This window comes from Typha angustifolia, chromosome 15 (assembly GCF_048772165.1).
Source record: "Typha angustifolia cultivar Huaian chromosome 15, ASM4877216v1, whole genome shotgun sequence".
Classification (NCBI taxonomy): Eukaryota; Viridiplantae; Streptophyta; class Magnoliopsida; order Poales; family Typhaceae; genus Typha; species Typha angustifolia.
In genome coordinates, this window is record NC_133253.1 from 8865974 (window position 1) to 8888553 (window position 22580).

At 36.2% G+C, this 22580-nt stretch overlaps 2 protein-coding genes across 6 annotated transcripts in view; one reads left to right on the forward strand and one right to left on the reverse strand.

Annotated features, from left to right (window-relative positions):
* Nucleotides 1-1877: 1877 nt before the first annotated feature.
* Nucleotides 1878-4666, forward strand: LOC140779081 (cation transporter HKT2;1-like). Its single transcript, XM_073124043.1, has 3 exons — nt 1878-3606; nt 3869-4093; nt 4331-4666. The coding sequence occupies exons 1-3, from the start codon at nt 2423-2425 to the stop codon at nt 4566-4568; spliced, it is 1647 nt and encodes a 548-aa protein (XP_072980144.1). The 5' UTR covers nt 1878-2422; the 3' UTR covers nt 4569-4666.
* A 3401-nt stretch (nt 4667-8067) lies between these two features.
* The window catches only part of LOC140777531 (uncharacterized), a 28976-nt gene continuing 14463 nt past the window's right edge, over nt 8068-22580 (reverse strand). For 3 of the 5 annotated variants that reach the window (XM_073121696.1, XM_073121697.1, XM_073121698.1), the window contains 10 exons: nt 22187-22507; nt 21797-22067; nt 20496-21706; nt 20019-20421; nt 18998-19929; nt 18835-18900; nt 18633-18758; nt 14111-14355; nt 12873-14019; nt 8073-8585 (listed from right to left, as the gene is read on the reverse strand). In XM_073121696.1, the coding sequence (XP_072977797.1) occupies nt 12894-14019; nt 14111-14355; nt 18633-18758; nt 18835-18900; nt 18998-19929; nt 20019-20421; nt 20496-21706; nt 21797-22067; nt 22187-22507 (4701 nt within the window). In that variant the 3' untranslated portion in view covers nt 8073-8585; nt 12873-12893. Of the gene's footprint in view, nt 8586-12872; nt 14020-14110; nt 14356-18632; nt 18759-18834; nt 18901-18997; nt 19930-20018; nt 20422-20495; nt 21707-21796; nt 22068-22186; nt 22508-22580 lie in introns of all 5 variants that reach the window. The other 2 variants (XM_073121694.1, XM_073121695.1) reach the window with 2 other exon arrangements.

Here is a 22580-nt window from a genome sequence, read left to right on the forward strand (position 1 = left end):
CGACAGGTAAATTGTTTGTCAGTGTTTAATATGTACTAATGACTTAGTTAAATACTTTCAATTAATATCATAGTAAACACGTCAAATCTCAATATGAAATATTAATTTGTTTTATTAGTTTATTTGAAATAAATCGTTAACGTTATGCAATATGATTTGCATTTTTAATGTGAATTGCAAGATACATAGTTAATTCTTAATTAATATCGCACTCTGCTACATCCTCCCAAGAAATTAGTGTTTGGATATTTATCCTAATGATTAATAGTTTTTCTTTCTTCCTGTAGTTATTTCCTACTCCTTCTCCTAGACAAGTTTTTTTTATCGGTTACACATTGGAGCTCATTCTCTCTTAATTTTTTCTACGAAGAAATTTATGCTCACAAACGTTTAAATATATAACCTCCTGTCACAAATTGGCTCATCTTAGTTTTCGAAACTTTATATATAATCTTTAGTTATCCTCTTGTCACGCGTTTAAATACATCCTCTTGCTTTTGGGCTTGATAAATTTTTAAGAGGCCTGAAAAGAGCACTTGAACTTAATATATTCTATATGAATTCACTAACCACAAATTATTAGAGAATAGTGATTTTTATAATCTACATTCTCATTGGTACAACTCTCAAATTTAATACATTTAGTTTTTATTGAAATGATTACACTTCGAACTCTCTCTTTTTTTTCACATAAATCCTCTTATTTATTCTTCGCGGCACAATAGTTCAGGATGTAAATGTAATGAACCCTAATTAAATTTGAGAGGTTGCCTGGTCTGATATTATATTTTGAGTAAAAGTGTTGAAATGAGAAGCACACCTTTGCATAGATAACAGCACCTTCCAAAGTTGAGATTCATTGGAACACAGCATAGAATATTATTTAGGTATAGGTGGGCAGACCCATTCTGAATGGGCAAGGCAGAGGGAGAGGCAGAGGCACATGCCTTAACCCCTTGCCTCAAGGGGGGGTAAGGATCCCTTTGACTTTGTTCTTCCTCAATAATTAAATTAGTATCCCAGAAAAAAGAGAAGCCCAGTAATCTGATTGCTAAGATAGCATCTGGGGGATATGGTCAAATCACTCTTTTAGTACTATTATAGATGATAATTAGATATTGCATTATATCCATACTTATTTCGTACATACATACATGCAAACATATACAGATACAATACTTGTGAGGATAAGAATCTGGATTGGATGGATAATATATTCCTGGAGTGGCAGTTTTGGATCATTTCCTTTAGTTGTCAGCAAACTGTTTGGTGTATTGCCCAAGTGAGTGCATTTACCTCTTCTTCTAGTTTATTTCAGCTTGCTCTATTAAATCTTTTTTTATTATATATTCTCTGATTAATATAGTTCAATCATTAAAAGAATCTAGTTGTTCAGCTTTTTATTATCACCTAACCGCTGATAGTTGATTGACAAGTGTGTCAAGCTTCTGGGTTGTCATTATGCTGCTAATATCTAATTCAGTTTTAAATTTACACATAGTACATATCAATCGCTGAGTCATTTATTAAGTTGAATACATATAATGGAACCTTTTTTATTATCTCCCTACTGTTGATAATTTCAACAAGTACTAAGCTATTGGGGTTGTCATTACACTGCTAATATGGAATTCAGGTTTAAAATTTTCATAGTAAATAATGCATAAAATAGAGCAAAGAACGTGGTGGAGACTAATTGTGAATAGCAGAATACGTATTGAACTGAGTGAAGATCATGGTCAAAAGTATCTTCAAACTTGGTTCTGAAAATTACAAGCCAAAAATAGAAATCCAATTCTGATGTATATCAATCGTTTGCACCAGAAATTGTTTCAATTAGTAATTGTTCCAGAATAAAAAATCTACTACATCTGTTATTCTATTATAGAGCAATATATTATATAGACGATAAAATTATATCAAGATGTGAAGCCCATGTAGCTCCCTGATTAAAGAGTTGATTGTTTAAGGTAAGGATCCAAAATTCCTTTCTCTAATCCTAGAGGCAAGTCCTGGCCTATCTGTTTCTTTCTCCACAGTGTGCAATGAATAACATATTGTTCTGGTATATTTTTGTGTCATAAATGTACATTGACATGCTCTCCTGCTTCACCTTTGCATATTATGAAATTGACAAGATAACTGTGGAAGTTGTGCATCTCTAACTGTCTTGTTCAAGTCGGCACGCATGCACCCTCAAGGTGATACATAACCATGAATGAATGATGAGATTCTAATTTCATATCCTGACCTTCCTCTTCCTCCTCAATTTTATATTTATGCTGATAAAATATTGAGAAATAATGTGAGCCATATGCAAGTTTCTATATAAACCCAGATCCATTCTCATTGAACCAAGCAATCTTTCATTGTCATCCAATCAAAACGAGCTGCATATTAGAAAACTCTTGTCAAATAGGAGATGGCTTTCTCTCTTGCTCAAACGAAGAGCTGTGCCTATGCATTCATACTCAATAGGACGCAGAGTTTCACTCGTGCAAGTAAATATGTTTGCAAATGCATAGCGTTCTCCTATCGCTTCTCTGCCTTCCATTTCGATCCATTCTGGATTCATCTATGTTACTTTGTTTTCATTGGCTTGTTTGGTTCTCTTCTTCTGATGATCCTCAAGCCAAGTAACCATGAAGAACCAAGTCCTAGGTATGTCGACATGCTATTCATGTCAATGTCTGCACTTACGGTTTCAGGTCTTGGGACCATCGAAATGGAGAACCTTTCAAGTTCTCAAATTGTAGTCCTAACACTATTGATGCTTGTAGGAGGTGAGGTTTTTGTGTCTTTAATGGGCCTTCTACTAAGAAGAGGTAAGAGTAATAGACCAGAGCTTGCTGACAGTAGAGTTGATTCAGTTGGTATGATTGAGCTAGGCAGAATGGACTCCCCAGACACCATTAATCACATTGAGGCAGGTCTAGATGTTGTGGTCTTAGATAGTTCCTCACATGGCAGTAAGGATTTGAGGCATAGGTGTGTACAGTACTTAGGTTTGGTGGTCTTAGGTTATATTCTTCTGATTCTTGTGGCTGGTTCTGTATTTGTTTTGTTGTATGTAACTCTTGACTCAAGTTCAAGAGATGTACTAAAGAGGAAGGGTATTCATGTAGTCCTGTTCTCTATCTCTGTCACCGTTTCTTCATTTGCCAATGGTGGATTAATACCAACAAATGAAAACATGGCCATCTTCGGAAAGAACTCGGGTCTCCTCCTACTACTTATTCCTCAGATTCTTGCAGGAAACACCTTGTTCCCTCTCTTCCTGAGATTAGTCATATGGGCCTTGAGGAGGATCACCAAAGCTGAGGAATTCAAGTATATGTTGGCAAACACGAGAGAGATAAAATTCAGTCATTTGCACCCTAATCTGCCGACGACATTCTTGTCGCTGACTGTTATCGGGTTCATAGCAGCTACGGTCACACTATTTTGCTCCATGGATTGGAACTCTGCAGTGTTTGATGGACTAAATTCTTATCAGAAAATTGTCAGTGCATTATTTATGGCGGCAAATACTAGGCATGCTGGTGAAAACTCAATCGATTGCTCCCTCGTCTCCCCAGCTGTTCTGGTGTTATTCATTGTCATGATGTGAGTTTTCTCACCCTTTCGTATTTATTTTTGCATCTACCTCCATCTTTTTGTTCTCCCTTTTCATGTTTAAGGATTGCTATTAGAGATCCCCAGTAGATGGCATCATGATAATATAGATGTCAAACAATACAAGATCTTCTCTACTGAAAATACAAGCGCAGCATGAACATCAATTTACTCCACACATATGAAACAACTGAGGACATAGAAGCATTGCTCCTATTTTGCAAGTGATAACACATACTAAGGTTTTTCTCAGGTACTTTCCTTCTTCAACATCCTTCTCACCTATTCAAGAAGAAGATGCAAGCCCTACAGGAAACAATAATGAAGAAAAGAGATCATCTGTCATGCAATACCTGATATTACCGCAACTCTCCTGCGTCATCATTTTTGTAATTTGTATCTGCATCAGCGAGAGAAGAAGGCTGTCGAGAGATCCACTCAACTTCTCCACTTTGAACATGATCTTTGAGGTGATAAGGTAAGCCTCTAGCAATCGCCTGTTATTATCGCTAAGTTTTACCAATGCAAGACAGAAACAAGATACATAAAAATCATTAACGAGAGAATTTTCATTGCTTCTAACAACAAAATCCATATGCCTAGTGTTAACAAGAAAGGTTTCATGCTACTAATAATCAAGTTCGGTCGATTGACTGGTTCTTTTCAAGTCTCACTAATATATCCAATTGATTTGCCCCATTTATTCTTGTTGCAGTGCCTATGGGAATGTCGGATTATCTACTGGCTATAGTTGTTCGCGATTGCTAAAACTACATCCTGAAAGCATCTGTGAGGATAAAACATACAGTTTCTCAGGGTGGTGGAGTGATGAGGGAAAGCTGATTTTGGTCCTCGTCATGCTCTATGGAAGGCTGAAGAAGTTCAGCATGGGAAGTGGTAAAGCCTGGAAGCTAAGAGATGCAGGGAAGATAAAGGAAGATGTAATTAGCTAACACTCCATTGATTCGATAATGACTGTCTGTCAGATCGAAGACTTCATTCTAGCTAACACCAAGATCAAAATGATCAACTCTTGTGTACAAACAAAAGTCAAAATATTGAGAGAAATCATAGATTTTATTACTGATTAATCTGAACTTCTCTGGCCATAGATACTAGAAGACTCTATAGGATAACATATGACTCTGAACTATATTTCGGCCAAAAAAGGTGATTCTTTATTTTTTTTAAAAAAAAAATAGAAAGTTGTACAATTAGACTCATAAAACGCTAACTTAACTTGGCAGCAAACTTAATGAATTAAACAGAATTAAATTCAGAGTTGCTACTGGCTTGTGATGAAATTTAGATAAAGTACACCTTGAATCATAACTATTAAAGATTGTGACAAGTTTTGATCAGGATCATGTCTTCCATCAGCCTGCTAAATTAATGTAAATTTAAGAGATTTTTACAAATTACACATTACATTTACTTATTTAGTGTCTTTAAAGATTTTGTAATTTAACCCCTTATTTTTTTTCTATAATTCTTATTTAACTTGAACTAACTTAGACGATACTAGAAAAAAAATTTATATAATATAACAGAATAATTTATAAATACCTAAATTACTCGTGTCTTCTTCATCCCCTCTTATTCTCTTCCGCAAAAAGAAGAAGAAGAAAAGGAGGAGGGAGGGAGAGGAGAATATAAGGAAAAGTGATAGCAATAACAACAATGACAATGATAGCGATGACAAAGTGGAGGAGGTAGGTAAAGAAAATAGTAGAGAAATATAAAAAATGAGAGGGACTAGTTGGTGTATTTTAGTAATTTGGTCAATATTAGTTAGTCAAAATAACATCAAGGTGTTAAATAAAAATTATAGAGAAAAATGATAGGTCAGATTATAAAATCATCAGAGTGCAAATCATAAAATAGATAAAATATAAGATGTGATTAGTAAAAATCTCTAAATCCAATTATCATTTACTTTCCGACCGGATTCTTTGAGAAATCTCATTTTGTGATATTCTTGGAGGATCTATAACCTTTACTGCTCCAATGAACCAATAATCTGGATACCAAACTTGAGCTATTGAAATTTTGCTAATTTATTTCCTCCCTCCTTCGTCACTAATCTAAGTTTGTCGAAATTATAATCATATCCTCTTCCAACAGAAAACCTCTGCAAAAGAGTCCATTGTTGGAGCTTTCTGCATTTCAGGGTTGAAGCATTAGTAGTAGGGAGTTTTACATAATTAACACTAAAAACATTCAAAATATCATAATTATCGCTACATTCTTTGAAATATCATAATTGCCATTAAAATATTTTGAATCTTTCAAAATTGGTCAATTTTTCATAAAATTTTCCTATTATCATTAAAACTAATAAAACGTGTAAATAACTAAAATATCCTTCTATCTTTCTTAATTTTAGAGTGTAAAGTAATTACCAACAATTTTTGCCTCACATAGGAACCCAATCGGTGAATAGTAATTTTCTTTTCAAGGCAGGGGTACATTTATCATATAAAGTCTTTATGGTATGAAAACTTGGTCTATGGCCATCAAATACGATGGAAAAAAAATAATAAAGGTTGCACTTTGCTCTTGATCACATAGAGATTAAGTTGAAAGCTAAGATGTCCAGAAATCCAGTGAATAATACAAATGCTCTGGACCTCTAGTATCTTTATTTTTAAACACAAATCGAACAAAAATCCATTGGAAAGAGGTGGCAATTTCTTCTCACAATGTCACCCTTTTCATATTGTATTTATTGTGCGAAAGTGATCACAAACTCCAAATCAGTGTCACTGAGAGGTTGGGAAAGTTTAGATTAAAGATTTTGAAGTACACTCGACTCGGGCCAGCCCGTGCTTCCCACGTGCAACAACGTTTAAATATTACGCCGTGAACAGAACCAAAAAAAATAAGATAAAAATAAGCAACAAATTTGTCATATCAAATGCCAATACATCTGCTGTAACTTTTTAAGTGACAAGAATTAGCCTGGGCCATAGAAACAAAGACGAAATTGGGAACCAAACTGGAGCTCCCCACGGCTCATAGAAATTCAAGCATAGAAAGAGGTATCGAAGCTCAGAACATTTGAGGTAACTTGTTAGCTTGGTGAATGCATTCATGCCAAAGCAGCCATTTTCACACTTGGGAGTATGGATGTTAGAATTGATAAGTTTTCTCTCCTTTTGTTGTGTAATAAAGGACGCCTGTGAGTTTACGATAGCTTTCAAACACCAAATGCTGCATCTATGGACGCAGCATTTCTAGATAAAACAAACTAAAAGACACTAATTTCTCAACAAAAGAACAAAACTAAACACAAGGTTGAAACCTGATAAATATATTAAAAAATGCTGCTGCTATAAACTATGGGAAGAACCATCCTTTTGTTTCTTAGGATGATACATGCCTCGGCAACTATGAAGCAAGAATCTCAATGCTTCTAAATTATGGAGAAAAGATTTAACTTAGAGGCAAAAATTACAAGATTATGACTGCCTCCTGAGGCTTATAATGCTCGTTCTGTATAGTAACTTTATCGGCCTGAGGCTTCTTCCTTACAACCCTAGTCATATATAATGGCACCGACACACAGCAAAGCATCCAAGGTCAATAGCATTTAAGATGCCAAAGGTTGAAATTTGACAATGGAACATAAATATGTTGTAACAAATTTTGGCTTACATCCAGGTACATACCAAAAGTTCCATTGTGAAAATGATAATTTGATTAATACAAGGATAATTATGATGTCATTCCACGGCATTTGCAAAAGAGCCATATTTTTAAAGACAAATACAGTCTTTTCAAAAAATAATAGATATAAGGTTAATCGTGCAACTTTGGGTCTTTTTCAATGGCAATATATAGAAGATCCTCTTTTTACAACCAATTGGAACAAAATAAAAACTCTAAAAATAAGACCCTATTTAATGCCCATACCTCGTCCAATTTCTTGAAAAATAGAAAGTTCATGCCTTGACCAAAGCCACCAAGGCAGGCAAAGATATTCATATTTTGATCTCTGTGCTAATTACTATGAATAACTCTAGAGAAAAGCAAGGAAAATAATTAAAGGGATATAATATCAGGCCATTTGGTTTCATGTACTTGAAGAAAATGAATTTATGCACCCCAAAATGTAAAATGGAAATCAGCTTTGTTTTACAGATCCATAATATAGCCTTTCTAAGTGCCAAGCTAGGTTCATATGCAGCATCTTGACATCCACCCAAATTGTGAGGGTGTCAAAACACAGTTTCTCAAACTTTGGTGAGAAGAGTCTAAGGTTTGTTTTGCTCATGTTGGTTTCCCATTTAAAGATGCAGCATCCAGAAATAGATGAAACCAAATGGCCCCTATGTAAATTTCAAGTGTCATGAATACAAATTGATATCTTTTAAAAGTGTCATAACCAACTGCCAATTGAAATGGTAGAGAGACTCTTTTCCAGGAGAATGTTGTAATGCTCATTTTCAATAAGGAAAATTAGATCAGATGCTGAAACATGTGTAAATGCAACTGAGAAATGAGTACCAAAATACATCTTTTAAAGATCAATCAGAACATTAATGAACAAATAACTCAACCCTCGTTAGACGAAAAAAAACCTATTATCACTCTGTACAAGGATATGAGAGATATTTACAAGAAACGATCAGCTTACATACAACAGTTAGAAGATTCAAAAAAAAAAAAAAAAAAAAAAAACAAATAAAGAGATCATTAACTAATCAGCAAAGGGCATAGGATCACAAGACCAAAACGAATGGTGACAATAACCTTACCATCCACAGAAGGTTATTGGTAAATGGCATTAATTCGTAATGACTAAATGCAGGTAAGCAGCACTTCAGTTGTACAATGTGTGAGCTTCATGTAGTTCAGGAGGATTGCTGACCTGGGTTCCTACTAGTGTCAATCCAGCAGTCAAATTAGGAAAAGCTGCTCTGTTGCCGTTCTCATGAGCTTTTTGAATATACAGTTACTGGAATAAGCTGTTGATATAGCAGAGCATGAACAAACTTCAGAAGACAGATCTATGTTATATGACCAAGAACAGAAATATAGATAGAACCACTTGGAAGAACACAAACAAAAGAAACAAGTTAAACCCAAAATGAAGAAGTTGAGATTTAAGAGTAAAGCTACCTTCTAATTGGAGCAGTAACAGCTAATTACTTTGTGAACCATTAAGAAACCACAACAGAGAATAGAGAACTAGATAACAAGGGTGCTTTACAAATCAAGAAACCTCAATGAAGAAAAAATCCAACAATAATGTGTGAAATACAAATACCAAGGTTCTTAAAAGAGCAAAGTCTATTATCTTTATTAACCTCAAAAGAAAATACAATGGGTCTATATATAGACCTATAATGGAATTCAGCAAAAGACACTCTAAATAAACAAAAATTATAACCAAATCCCTATCAGTGATGTCCGCATCATTCTCCCTGAGTGAGAGAACTTGACCCTGTTGAGTGTGCTGCTCTACTGCTCTCATACTACTCTACAATATCAGAGTGATGCATCTCTAAATCATAGCAATCAAGCCACATGTCATCAAATGTTGGTCGTCCTTTCCAACGTACTAGATACCGTTGGGTTCCACCTCCTCTAGTTGAAATAATCTCATCATCAAAAAATTTTATCAATTTCATCTACTATATTAGGTGAAATATTAAAAAGTGAAGGTAAAGGGGGTCTCTCATAAATAGGCTCATTAGTAGGCTCACTAGCTAGTGAATTATCTAGGGTAAAATCTAGACATTTATAAGCTACTAGATCTTCAATATTAAAAGTAGAATTGATGCCAAAATTATTTGGGAGATCTAGAACATAAGCATTATTATTTATTTTCTTGAGAATTTTAAAAGATCCGGCACTTCGTGCATGCAACTTTTGATAGTTCTAAGAGAGTCATTCCAGATGTATTCGGACCATCACATAATCTCCAACATAAATTTCTTAAATCTCCTTAGATCAGCTCGAATTTTATAATTGACATTATTTTGAGCAATTTTGTTACTTATTTCTTTATGCAAGTTATGAATATGTGATTCGAATACAGATGCGAACTCAGACAACAAATGATAATAGGTCATAGGAATGAGATCTATAGGTTGTCTAGATTTGTAACCATATACTATCTCAGTTAGACTTAGACCTATTGACCTATTAACATAATTATTATATGCAAATTAGAAGTCACCTCTTAGACATGGCAGTATAAATATCAAAAAATGTTTTTATATTGAAAACGTGCAAGGTCACAAGTTGTGACATCTCTCTATTGTTATCATTGTTATTTTATTTAGAGAGCATGCCTATTGCATATTGTTATGGATATTGTTGCTTTTAGTTTAATTTATTCAACATTAATATGATTTAAAATTTATTTGGTTTTCGAGTGGATTCCATTCACTGAACTATAATTGTTGGCTCATAGGTTCTATTATTTTTGTATTTGTTTATTTATTTCAGGTAATAGTCAGCGGGGCGACTGAGCAAGTTGTACCCGGACTCCACCTCCACTTAGTATTCACTTATTTACATTTCCGCTCTTTTAGATTTTATGTTTCAGATTAGAAGTTTTATTTATTTAGTTTAGAAACTCAAAAACATTAACATTATTTTATCTTTATTGCAATTAGTTATAAAATTTAATAAAGCACATTCTCATTTTATTTAATTATTTTGCCATCGTACATGTAGAGAGTATTAATAAGGCTTCGTGCATCTCAAACATATTGAGATGCATGGCCGGTCATGATTCCTATTTTGGGTCGTGACATGCATCACCTAAATTGAGAAGGTGGCGAGCTAAGAGAATATTGGTGTATTGTGTTTGTGAGCTTTTGACTAATCTATTCTCCTCCAACATTTATTTACTGAATTAGACCATACCCCAAACATAGTACCAAAGGGATCTATGCTCAACAAGGTCACCAATAAAACATTGAACTGATCAATTGTTTTACTTAGAATAAGAACCAATGACGAGTTTAGTGTCTCCCTAATAAGAAAGTCGCTAGTCTTATCATCATTTTTACTATGGTAACCCGATACATCTCAAAACAATTACTAAGGCACCAAATAAGTATATTGGACTTAAGTATCAGATAAAATGTTATTATGTTCAGCGCCTTCTTAAAAGAAAAATGCTAAACATTTCAGCATTTTATTTGCATCTATGTCATAAGATTATTAGTAGAATGCTGAACTTACAAGTAAAGTACCGATCAGTTTAGCATTCTACTAATAACCTTATGACATAGATGTTGATATGACAAAAGTAGACCCTTTTTGGTATAAAGTTTGGTGCAAAGATGGTTGTGCCGATCGACACAAGGGTGCCAACAACACCCCCTGAAAGGCTTAAAATACCTTCCTACGAATGAGAAAAACCATTGCCATTGTTGGGGTTTCTTAATTCTCTGAAATCGAGTGAAGAAGATGGAAATGGTTAAAGGATAGTAGATAGTGGATGCAATCCATTATTGTAAGTTACTATCCATCAGCACTAAAATTCAAATCCATTAAGATAAGTTAAATGACTCAGATCCATTATCACTAAAGTTAGGATCCATAAATATATTTTACAATCCATTATTAAATGTAAAAAACCCTATCGTCTTTTTTCTTCTTCACCCACTCTTTAGCTATGAAATCCTAAGGCGGCGACGATGACGGCAAATGACAGCAACAGCTAAGATGGAGAAAGCGATGAGGATCCATCAGGTTCTTCTCTCTGTTCTCTCTTATCTTATCTTTTTTTCTCTTTCTTCTCCCCTCTCCTTTCCTTTTCTTCTCCTTTTTCTTCTTAGACATGTTGGTCATGTCGTGCGACTTAGGGTTGTCAAAAAAGTTTGTGGACTCATGGGCTCGGCTTGAGCTCTAAATGAGTTGAGCCAAGCTTATTTTTTGGGTCGAATGTGTTATCAAGCCAAGGTAGCTCGCTCGAGCTCGGCTCGATTAGGCTCGACACTGTGGCAATATATATATATATATATATATATATATATATATATATATATAGCTAATCCGTACAAGGGATAGTATAGAAAGTGGGTTGCATGAACGCAATCCATTTGTTTTTGACAACCTATGACCCACCCCCACATGAAGACAAAAAAACTCATGTCACCTTTCCACTTGGATGGATACCACCACTAGCATGTGACCCACCACCAAGGTGAGATTTCCTGTCCCTATTCCTCAGTTTACTAGTCATGAGCAGAGAAGAAGACTTTCTTTCCCCTCTTTCACACCCAATGGAGATTGTAGAGAAGACTTCGTTCCACTCCTCTTTCACACCCGATTGAGATTGCTTCGCCGCATTGTCTCCAGATCAAACCATCAAGGTGTGGGATACCCACTCTAGCTCCATGGTGGCAAATTGGAAGGACCCAAATGTGGAGTCCACGATTTCTTGCATTTTATGTTATTATGTCAAAAAAAGAAAATTGATGCTCTTCCATTGTTACTTCTCTCTCAATGTTTTCAATGTTTCTCATTTGCCTCTTCTGCTCTCGATTGCCATTTGCTTTTACTCAATGTCTATGGAGAAAGGCCACGAATTGGCAGCTGCATGGTGCTCTTCTAACGATCCGTGAACACTCTTCTATGCCCGCCACCAAACCCTCCCATCGAGCTATCAAGCGGAGCTCGAGCCTCATCAAGTTGTAGAAGAGTCGAGCTGAGCAAAACTTCTCTAGCTCGAATCAAGCTCGAGCCAGAAAAATCCAACAATCGAGCTAAGCCGAGCTGGGCCCAGCTCGCTCAAGCTCGGCTCATTTACACCACTAGTGGCACAAGCCATTGGTAAGGCCACCCTTGGTTTGGTTTGGGGTATGGTCCATTTCAGTAAATAAAGTTTGGGGAGAGCTAGTTTAGTCAAAAACGCCATGTTTGTTGCATTTATGCTACTTCCAAATCTAACAATTCTAGCATCTGGCTGTGTAGGACTACTGAACTTGTGAGACCACAAAAGTGTCTTAAATTAAATTGCAAGTCAAGTCTAATGAAGTGGTCAGAAAGATAAAAATGGAAGTGCATGAAATTAAAAGGCAAAGAGCAACTAATCCTGTATGGGGGCATCAAAGGAGCATTAACAATTAAAAAATCAGAATAGTAATATGTCATTTGTCATTTAAATATATTTTGACTTTTGTTCAGTAAAATATATATATCCTGTTACGACAGATTAAAATAGAAAGCAACAAACACAATAAATTATCCATCTCAGCTCGCAACCAATAGAAGGTCGAGTATAAACTTGCCTTAGCTTCTTACAGTAGAACTCATCGTCCCTTCTTGATAGAGGAATTCTTCGACAGATGCCTTTTTGAAGATATAAGAGCTGATGATAGCAAAGAATCAACGGCGTCACGTTGTCGCTTCCTTTCTGCAATCAAATGATCTTGTTTACCCAATTCAGTTGATTTCCTCTTATCCATCTTCTTTGTTTGGTGCAAATTTCCTTCCTCGGAGCACGTCAAATTTGAAGACCCCCCTTGATCTTTGCTAGATTTATGCTGTTCAGAAACTTTCCTTGCTTCTTTTGCCTTTTTTGTCAAACTTTTGGTATTAGAATCTTTTTCTACTGGTATATTATCCTTGGTCCTGTCTCCTACTCTCTTGACAATTGAATCCCTTCCCAATCCCTCAGTACTTGCTTCATTTTGCTTGATGGCTTTCTTGCCTTCAGTGAGCCTTTGTGCCACTAGGGTCTCCCTATCTTCAGAGCATCCCTGACCCTGCTCTTGATCTCCCGCTAGTTGATGGCTGATCTTTGGCAAGTTCTGGATTACCTTCGGACTAGTCAAAGAATAATCTTCTGAACGCCTCCCTGTATGTTTGTCTAAGTTCTTGTTTGCAAGCTTGACCTTTCCTCTGTGACCTTCTATAGTATTTACCCTGACATGTTGAATATTAGAGCTGCCACCTTTATCCTTACCATCCTGCTTTTTTTTACTTGAATATGAATCTAAAATAGGAGAGCCAGCTCCTTTGGAAGAGGAAAGAACCTTCCCAAAAATAGAGCTATATGGTCTAGCAATTGAATTGAACAACTTTCTTTCTTTAGCGTTCTGGATCAAAGCAGACCAGTGGGGATTAGTCTGCAATGTTCTTGCATTGCCAACTATCCACAAAGAGAATTTAGCACGTGTTAATGCAACATTCATGCGTCTCACATCAGCAACGAAGCCAATACTACTTGATCTAACACTCGACTCAGAAGCTCTAACAGTTGACAGTAACAATATGTCAACTTCACGGCCTTGAAATCCATCAACAGTATTCAACTCTATATCAGAAAGAACCTCTGGCCCAAACATGGAAGAGAACCGTGAGCGCAACAATGAAAGTTGACTCCTATAAGGAGTTATGATCCCAATTTTCCTATAGCCAAATTCTGATGGGTATCTGTCTCAACACAAATCAAGATAATGAAATGTTTAACAAGATGCATAGTATGTTATAAATATGTCCCAAATAGGGGGAAGAACAGATTTACCTTTTCCTTAAGAACTTCAGTATTTCAATCGCTGCATCAGCTTCGGAGTCATTAAAGAGGGATTGGACACCAGTATTTTTTCCATAGCATTCATGGCCATCAACAATATCAAAGAACATGTATGGACCAAGAAGATGATTCTCATGAAATGGTGCTGATTTGCTAGCCAGCTGAGCACCATTAAGTAACTTGTTCTCATAAAAATGCAACGATGGAAATCTGCATATCTCAGGGTGCATACGATACTGGACAGGATAGTAATACATAAACTTGTCAAACAATGTATCAGGTAGGCAAAATGATGGAAGTTCAGCAAGCTAACAACTAACCTATTAGCTTTTTATCATCAAATAATTGGAATTTTAAAACAAAATAGCAATGTAATCAGCATAATGTCCTATTTCATCTGTCATCTACAGCATGGTAGTTCTTAAAAGGTGCAATGCTTATGCTGTTTTCTATACCATCCAAAAGCCTTTTTAGTCTTTATGCTACATGAATAAGCCCTCCACATAAAACTAAAAACCTGTCTTGGTCAACCTATACAAATCTATTTCATAAGGCCAAACTAGCATCTTCCCACTATTGTTAATATGTGGAATCCTAAACTTTACAGTAGATATTTCGTATAGACATAACAGGAAAAAAATAAGGTACAACTAGTTAAGTAAAAAAAATTGATAATTCATATTGTCCCAAAATGTCCACAAAATGCTCTATATGTCCTGGATACCCACAAAAAAAAAACTGTAGGTCACACTAACACAAATATGAAAAACGTGAACACAGATAGCATCTAGGGCCTTCACTACCACCTGACAAGGTGAGCAGCAACACTGATCTTCTCACCAAAAGATAGATTATTATATTGTGATCAGCTTTATGTTATGCTGCAAGTTTTCTAGAACCGAATCAGTATATCCAAATACCAGTGCTACTTATGAATATCATTATAACCTTTCAATTTCAATTGTTTCTGACCTAAAAGCTACAGCAAGAGAGCCAGTTTCATGTTTTATTCCATCTACTTAAACTTTGGTATCCACTAGTTTTCTATCTTAATGCTCCAAAAGCTTCTTATTCCTTTGTTCTATTCCAACAACATAGACATTGTTGCACATTGATAATTGTTAGAATATCTAATATAAAAACTATCATTTTAACAGGTTAAGCTTTTAGTATAGCAAGTGAGTTGACATTGTATTAGAATAGATATCCTAAGTTCAAATCCTATCATATAAATCTGTTGTTTAAAATATAAAACATCCACTCATTTAAGTCAAACTCATTTCTTGGCCCTCCCAAAATGTCTCAAGCTCAAAAGTAGGAGAGAGTGTTAGAATTTAAAATATATAAATCACTGTTCTTTAACCACTTAAACTTTTAGAATAGTTAATATCAGAACCAGAATATATAAAAAAAAGGGGGTTGAGAGAGAGGAGGGTGCACGTGCTCTGCACGTGTAGCCCTCCCCTCTCCCTCTCCAGCACGCATCGTGGCACAGAGAGAGAAAAAAAAAAATCACGCCTAATCCGGATCGGATTAGGTCTAGATTTTTCTCTTCTAATCTATAAATTGGACCTTAATTATCTCTCTCTCTCTCTCTCTCTCTCTCTCTCTCTCTCTCTTCTCTTCCTCCTTCACCGACGGAGTCGCGCCGTGGAACCAGCCTGCCGGAGCGTCGTCGGAACCAGCGGAGACCACCACTCGATTCCCCCGTAAGCCCTCTCTCTCCCCTCAAAGTTAATTTAAGAAATATAGGGTTTAGTGAACTTACCTAATTTTTGAGGGTTTTCGGCCTCATCGGTAATTTGGCCGGCCGGTGGCTTCGAGTCGCGGCTGCTACCTCTGGATCCCGTCAGGAACTGAGAGTGCGCCGGCGAACCTCCGTCGTGGCGGCCGCCGGCGTCGCCTTCTTTTTCTTTTTTTCTTCTTCTTCTTCTTCTTCTTCTTCTTCTTCTTCTTTCTTTTCCTCTCTTTTCCTCTCTCTTCGGTTTGGGGAAGACAGACTCGGGTTGCCCGAGTCTGATCTTCTCCCTTTTAGTGATGGGTTCGGGTCGGGTTGGATCCGAATCCAAGGAACCCGACCCGGTTCCATTATCTAATTGGATTGGGCCTTGGCCCAATCCATTTAAGAATTTAATTGGGTGGGCTGCGAGCCAACTACAGCCCAGCCCAATTGATTTGGGCTTATTTTAGCCCAAACTAATTATTCTTAGGTTAAATTGAATAAACATTTTTAATAATTGTTTTGATTAAAAAAAAATGTTATTGTTATTTATTATTTAAGGTGGTGATTTTTAGTACGTGGGCTAGAGATTTGAGATTTTGGTTGTCTTGCCTAGACTCAGGTGAGTGGGTTCACTCACGTGTTTATTTTATTATATTTTGTATTTTTATCAGACCATGTAAATTTTCTATATGCAAATTAGTTATTTCACTCTCATGTGTAAAAATTAAATTATTGCAATTTCTGTGTTCAAGTCTATTTATTTCATCCGTACGTGCGAAAATTTAATTGTTTTATTTTCTGTGTGCATTTTATTATTATATTTAGTGCATCACTATACTTAGTGCTAATATTGAAATTTGTGAAAAGAAAAATGAGATTAGTATTAATATAACTTAGAGAACAATCTCGGTATAAATCGTTGCGATTTTTCCGTGGTGACTCAAGTCTATCTGGAAGTCCAGAGGAAAATCCTAAGTTAGATCACTGCGGTGACTTTCTTAAGTGACTCTGGCGGGGTTAGGGAACAGTCCTAGAAAAAATGAGAAAACTTCCTAGGTGACTCTAACTTCTCTCAACGGTTAGAGGAAAAGACAGAGTGTGTTGATCACAGTGTGATACCCTCTGATAACCCTAACCGGATCAGCTATGAAGAAAAGCCCCGAGCGTCATCTCGAGGTGACTTCTAGTTGATGTGGATCCACAGGGTTTAAACCCATTGAGACATATGACAGTATAAATATCAAAAAGATGTAATATGTTGGAAAACGTGTAAGGTTACAAGTTATGACATTTCTCCATTGTTACCATTGTTATTATGTAGAGAGCATGCCTATTGCATACTATGATGGATATTGTGCTTTTAGTTAATTTATTCAGCATTAATATGTTTTAAAATTTATTTGGTTCGAGTGGATTCCACTCACTGAGCTATAGTTGTTGGCTCACGAGTTCTATTGTTTTTGTATTTGTTTATTTATTTCAGGTAATAGTCAGCGGAGCGACTGAGCGTGATGTACCTGGATTCCACCTCCACTTAGGATTCACCTATTTACCTTTCCGCTCTTTTAGATTTTGTGCTTTAGATTAGAAGATTTTATTTTATTTTATTTTAGTTTAGAGACTCAAAAACATTAACATTGTTTATTTTATTTCAATTGCATTTAGTAATAAAATTTTAATAAAGCACATTCTCATTTTATTTATTTATCTTGTCATCGTATACGTAGAGAGTATTATTAAGGCTTCGTGCATCTCAAGCATATTGAGATGCATGGCCAGTCATGATTCCTATTTTGGGTCGTGACAGTTAATGAGTTAAACAATGCCATCACGTTTGCTTCCTTAAGACTTTAAAGCTAGTCCGGTAACAAACAGGCTAGGGAAAGGAGGGCTATTTCTTGCCGTTGCCTTTTCTTTACTCAACTGATAAGGCATAGTATGTTCATGTTGTATCTTCAGATATATTCCATTGCAACAATTCTATTAACTGAAGCATGACATGTCCTTTAACTTCTAATTATAGACTTCAGGCTGTCTACCTAAAAGTTGACATCCGTAATCAGTTAAAATGTGGAAACAAGTCATGTAGTGGCAGAAATGTGATCTGTAACAGTGTAGATAAGATCAATGGGAGATATGAGAAAACAGGTAATATCAGACTTCTTAATGTATGTATCTATTAGTAACTAGAACAAATTATAAGAATCCCTTCTAAACTAGCATTAACTTTTCCTTAGTTTAATAATATCTTATCACCTTTTGTACAAAATGTGCTCTCTTCATCGCTGTCAATTTTTTACTACACAAATAAGCCCAAATTGAACATATCTGACCATGAAGCAGATAGCATATCATGATTAAGACCAAAACCCTAACCACTTACGACAACAAACAATTCAATAATGGGTTTCAAATATTCATTCCATTATGGGGAATGTTGGAAGCATTCCTGGAATGCTAGACATTCATTCCTTCAATCTCACCAAATATCCACCTATCACTGCCCTCTTATGAGCCCAAGCTTGACTCTTCCCTATATACATGAACCAAGAGAGATTGCATTGCTGCACATAGATTAGCTTCTGTACTTGTAGCATATGATGACCACAACAATGTTCACAGCCAGCATCAAGTAAACTCGTAAAGAGACTTTGTTAATTGTTATAGACAGCGTTAAATTATTAGATTTTTAAATCATAATTCACCAAGAAAACTGCAAGTCATTATATGATACAGGAAGCATATCCAGGAATATTTTAAATTAAATTAAATCTGTAAAAGATTTATTACCTGTTCAGTGAGCATTATTACTGGATGGCCTGCTCTTTGTAATCGTTCAAACATGCTGCACTCATAGAGAAATTTGCTAGCCACATTAGAAAGCACAGTAGCAGGTAGCTGCTTCGGGTCACCAACCTTAAAGAAAATTTAATGTGTAAATAAATCATATATTAAAAAAGCTAACAAATTGATTGATCATTGATGTTATTACCATTACACATTTGGTTTCATTTGACTTGAGAAGCTGAAGTGGAATTAAAGTTGCCGGTTCAAGAGCCTGCAGAAGAAAATGATAAAAGCAAATTCTTATTTAGATTGGTGCACCTAAAACACATGAAATTGACATACTCAGAACAGGACAAAGAGGTACACACCTGGGCTGCTTCGTCAATTATGACAACATCAAACAAGGTTTGCTCTGAAAAATTTCCAAATCTTCCAGCTGAAGAAGATTCAGAGCACACTCCATATATGTCTCCTCCGCACCCACTGAGTGTTGTTAACACAATCTCAGCATCCCTGAGGATAGATTTTCGAACTTTATGCTTGAGAAACTTGCTCTCTTCAGCCAATTTTTTTTCTCGGGCCTGAGAAACAGCAAGGTCTCCACAAATTGCTCTTTTCTGCCCATACAAAATGTTGAGCTTCACTCCTATTGCTTCATCAGAAACTTCATGCAGGTCATCCTCCTTTGAGAATCTGTCATCAAAAGAGATCTTTCCAATTGTATCACTATCATTTAGTTTAGCACGTTTAGATTCATAATATCTTATGCTATCAACAACCTTTTCTAATCTTGCCCTAAGTGCACTAGACGATTCAGCATCCATATCATTTCTTGCAGTAGTCTGGTTTTTCACTTCTTCCACCAATCGCTGCTCAACTAGTGTATCAATGAAAATAGGTAGAGAATTAGGATGAACTGTTTTTGCATTTCCAACCCTCACTATATAAGGTTTGTATACTTTTCCATCAATCCCCAAAAGGCCTTCATTGAGTCTTGATACAAGCTCATCAACTGCAGCATTAGACTGGGCACAAATTAGAACCCTTCCTCTGGAGGAATGTTCTGTTGTTCCAAAGGAATCTTTCTCCGAATCCTCAATAACTTGTTTAGCAAAGGCTGCATCCTGCCAAGCTCTCGCTATTGCAGCAGATTGGCTAATCATCACTCTCGAATTGGTGCATCCAATATTATTCGACTTTGAATCACTGGCCAGAAATTTGGAAGAATAATTCTTCCGCTTTGTCGGTAAAGCAAGCAATGCACTTACAATGGCAATAATGGTTCTTGTTTTACCAGTGCCTGCATGCAGCACAAACTTTGAAATGTCAATTATTCTGACTGTAAAATTTAACAATTCATATGCCAAGTAAGATCAAAGAGGAGGAAACCTGGAGGACCCTGAATGAGAGACAATTCAGAACTTCTTCTGGAATTAAATGTTCCAATGGCGATACTGATAGCCTGGAGCTGGCTGTCATTAAAAGATGACATCAACACTTTCTGCAAAGGCTGGGAAAGTTTACCCAGCTGAACTTTTCTGGATTCAGAATAGCTTAGAGAACAATTAACGGGATTCAAAATAACTGGTAGCATTGGGATATCGTGCAATGAAGAAAGAGCCTGAAATTCTCGAAGTTGAGGGGTTATACTCATAATCCGACTTAAGAACCATTTACTTCGTTCAACAAGAAGCCTTCTAACTTTATTTAACCGTGAAGAATCATTTGAAAGATAGAACCTGATTACAATAATTAAAGACTGACTTTTATCACGTTTCTCACGTCGTTCGACCTGCATGGAATCAAACATGTCAGACATATACAAAAGGAGTGAAACTAAAATCAAGCACCATATAGAGTCAATACCTTTCCAAGCACATGCACATTTTGTGCAGAACTTTTCAGTGGATCTTTAGTAAGCAAAACTAGATCATTTTCTGTAAGTCCTCTGGACATAATAGATCCATTGCCATCAGGCCGGCCACGAACAAGCAGAAAATCATCAATTCTTTCGACTGAGAGAATGCAAAGGCTGCCAGAGGCCATGTCATCAGAAGAATTTTCCAGAAATGAACTGTGCAACTGAGCTTTAAACTCTTCCAAGACCAGTGGCCTAAAAATATCAACATAATGATTTTGCGAATCAAAGCACAAAGGAACCTCCTTCAGATTGGACATCTTATTCTCGCCTCCATCAGCAGAAGATAAACCCACAACTGCAAAGAAATCTATTTCTAAAATGTCTTTGTACCAGCTGTCCAATTTTGGAGGCTTAAGTCTTCTAACGCATGTGTCCATTTTACTAAGAGAACTAGATTTGCTTCTAGTAGGCAACTGAAGTTGGACAACTTGTCTTCTAGGAGCATAAACAGGTGGCTTAGTTAGCAGAAATTGCGTGCATTGGGATTTATCACGTGCACGTTCCAGGGGATCATCTTCATCATACTGTATAATCTCTTTGATAATGGAGTCACCTTTATCTGATATTAACATGCTTTGAGCTGAAGATTGATGACCAGATCTGTCAGATAATTTGACTATCTTCAATGATACAGAAGTACCGGTTGCACTAGAAGACTTACTTAATCCTTTTTCTGTAGTTATTTCTTTTGAGGGTATAATTGTACTTCTACTACCACTAGATTCAACTGCAGAAGAGACACTACTGGTTTCAAGCACATTGCTGCCTTGCTTTTGCAAAGACAATTGACTATCCTCTACAAATATCCTCGACGGAAAAGGCTTCCTTTTTTCTTTCAGTGAACTTGTGCTGCCAGACTTCATACGACCATCTAACAAGACCTCTTTGCGAACCAAACTATTTGAAGGCATCTTCTCTGTTTCATCATCGGAAAGAACAATAATAGTTTCATCCTTGATTGCATGGTTGGGTTCGGCACCTTCATCATGCACTACTCGGGCACTGCATCTCTCAGGATCTACACTTCTCTTGTCAAATGAAGGTCTGCAAGATAACTGTTTTGTAATTTTCCCTCCAATGTTCCCAGAAGTTTCTTTAGATAACATAACTATAAGATTGAAAATTGTCTCTTTTAACTCATCAATCAAAATTGTATCTGGAAAAGATATTAAGGAATATTACATAATTACCAAAAAAAAGGGATGTCTGAGGGAAATAGAAAGAGTTCAAGAAAAAATATTCTAACCATGTGATATAATTGCTTCAGTGGCACCAATAAATGGAATAATACCACTATGTGAACCTTTCAAAACCTCTAGCAAAGCAAGCATGCACTGCCTCCAGTGTCTGGTAATGACAATAAGTGATGATTTGCCCCACTCCACCAAAACAGAAAGCCATGTCAAGTTAAGAACATCAGGCATTGTGGAGACCAAACTCCCTGGCGGCATAGATGAATATGTATTGAGCCTCTCATAAACAACAGGAAGCATTTCCAGCAACCGAACATTTGTCATCTGTAACAAGAAACTTAAAGAGAGTTATGAGTGTAAAAGCATGATAACGTTACAAAGAAACACTCAATGGAAGAGATGCTATTGATAAACACAATTGGAAGTTACTTCAACACCTATACCTGACAAGGTTTGCTATTGATAAGCTCCTTTCCTTCCTCAATACATTTCTGAATAAACGGCCAAGTAATCACTGATAGCACATAACTGAACTTATTCCATGAGACAGTGTCCACAATGCTTGCTGAATTTTCAGGAGGCCTGACTGGCAAATAATTAGGGCAGTGTTGCCGCAAAAAACCCCCCTCAGGAAGAGATTTGATAGATTCCAAAGTATTTGGTGATTTTTGAGGAGAACTAACTACCTCCTTAAGCAGTTTGCGCATGACAAAGAATAAGTGGTGAAGATTATGAAAATTTACCAAAAGCGAATTCCTTTGAACCTGAGCATAAAATGACCATGAGTATGGATAGAAGACCTTCCCGTCATGTATTATCAAGACATAAGGAACCAAA

Bases quoted from the DNA above. Each gene is read 5' to 3' on its own strand.
- LOC140779081 (XM_073124043.1), top strand. From the start codon at position 2,423: ATGGCTTTCTCTCTTGCTCAAACGAAGAGCTGTGCCTATGCATTCATA. The intron at 3,607-3,868 runs GTGAGTTTTCTC...GGTTTTTCTCAG, and splicing joins GTGTTATTCATTGTCATGAT to GTACTTTCCTTCTTCAACAT. The intron at 4,094-4,330 runs GTAAGCCTCTAG...TTCTTGTTGCAG, and splicing joins ATGATCTTTGAGGTGATAAG to TGCCTATGGGAATGTCGGAT.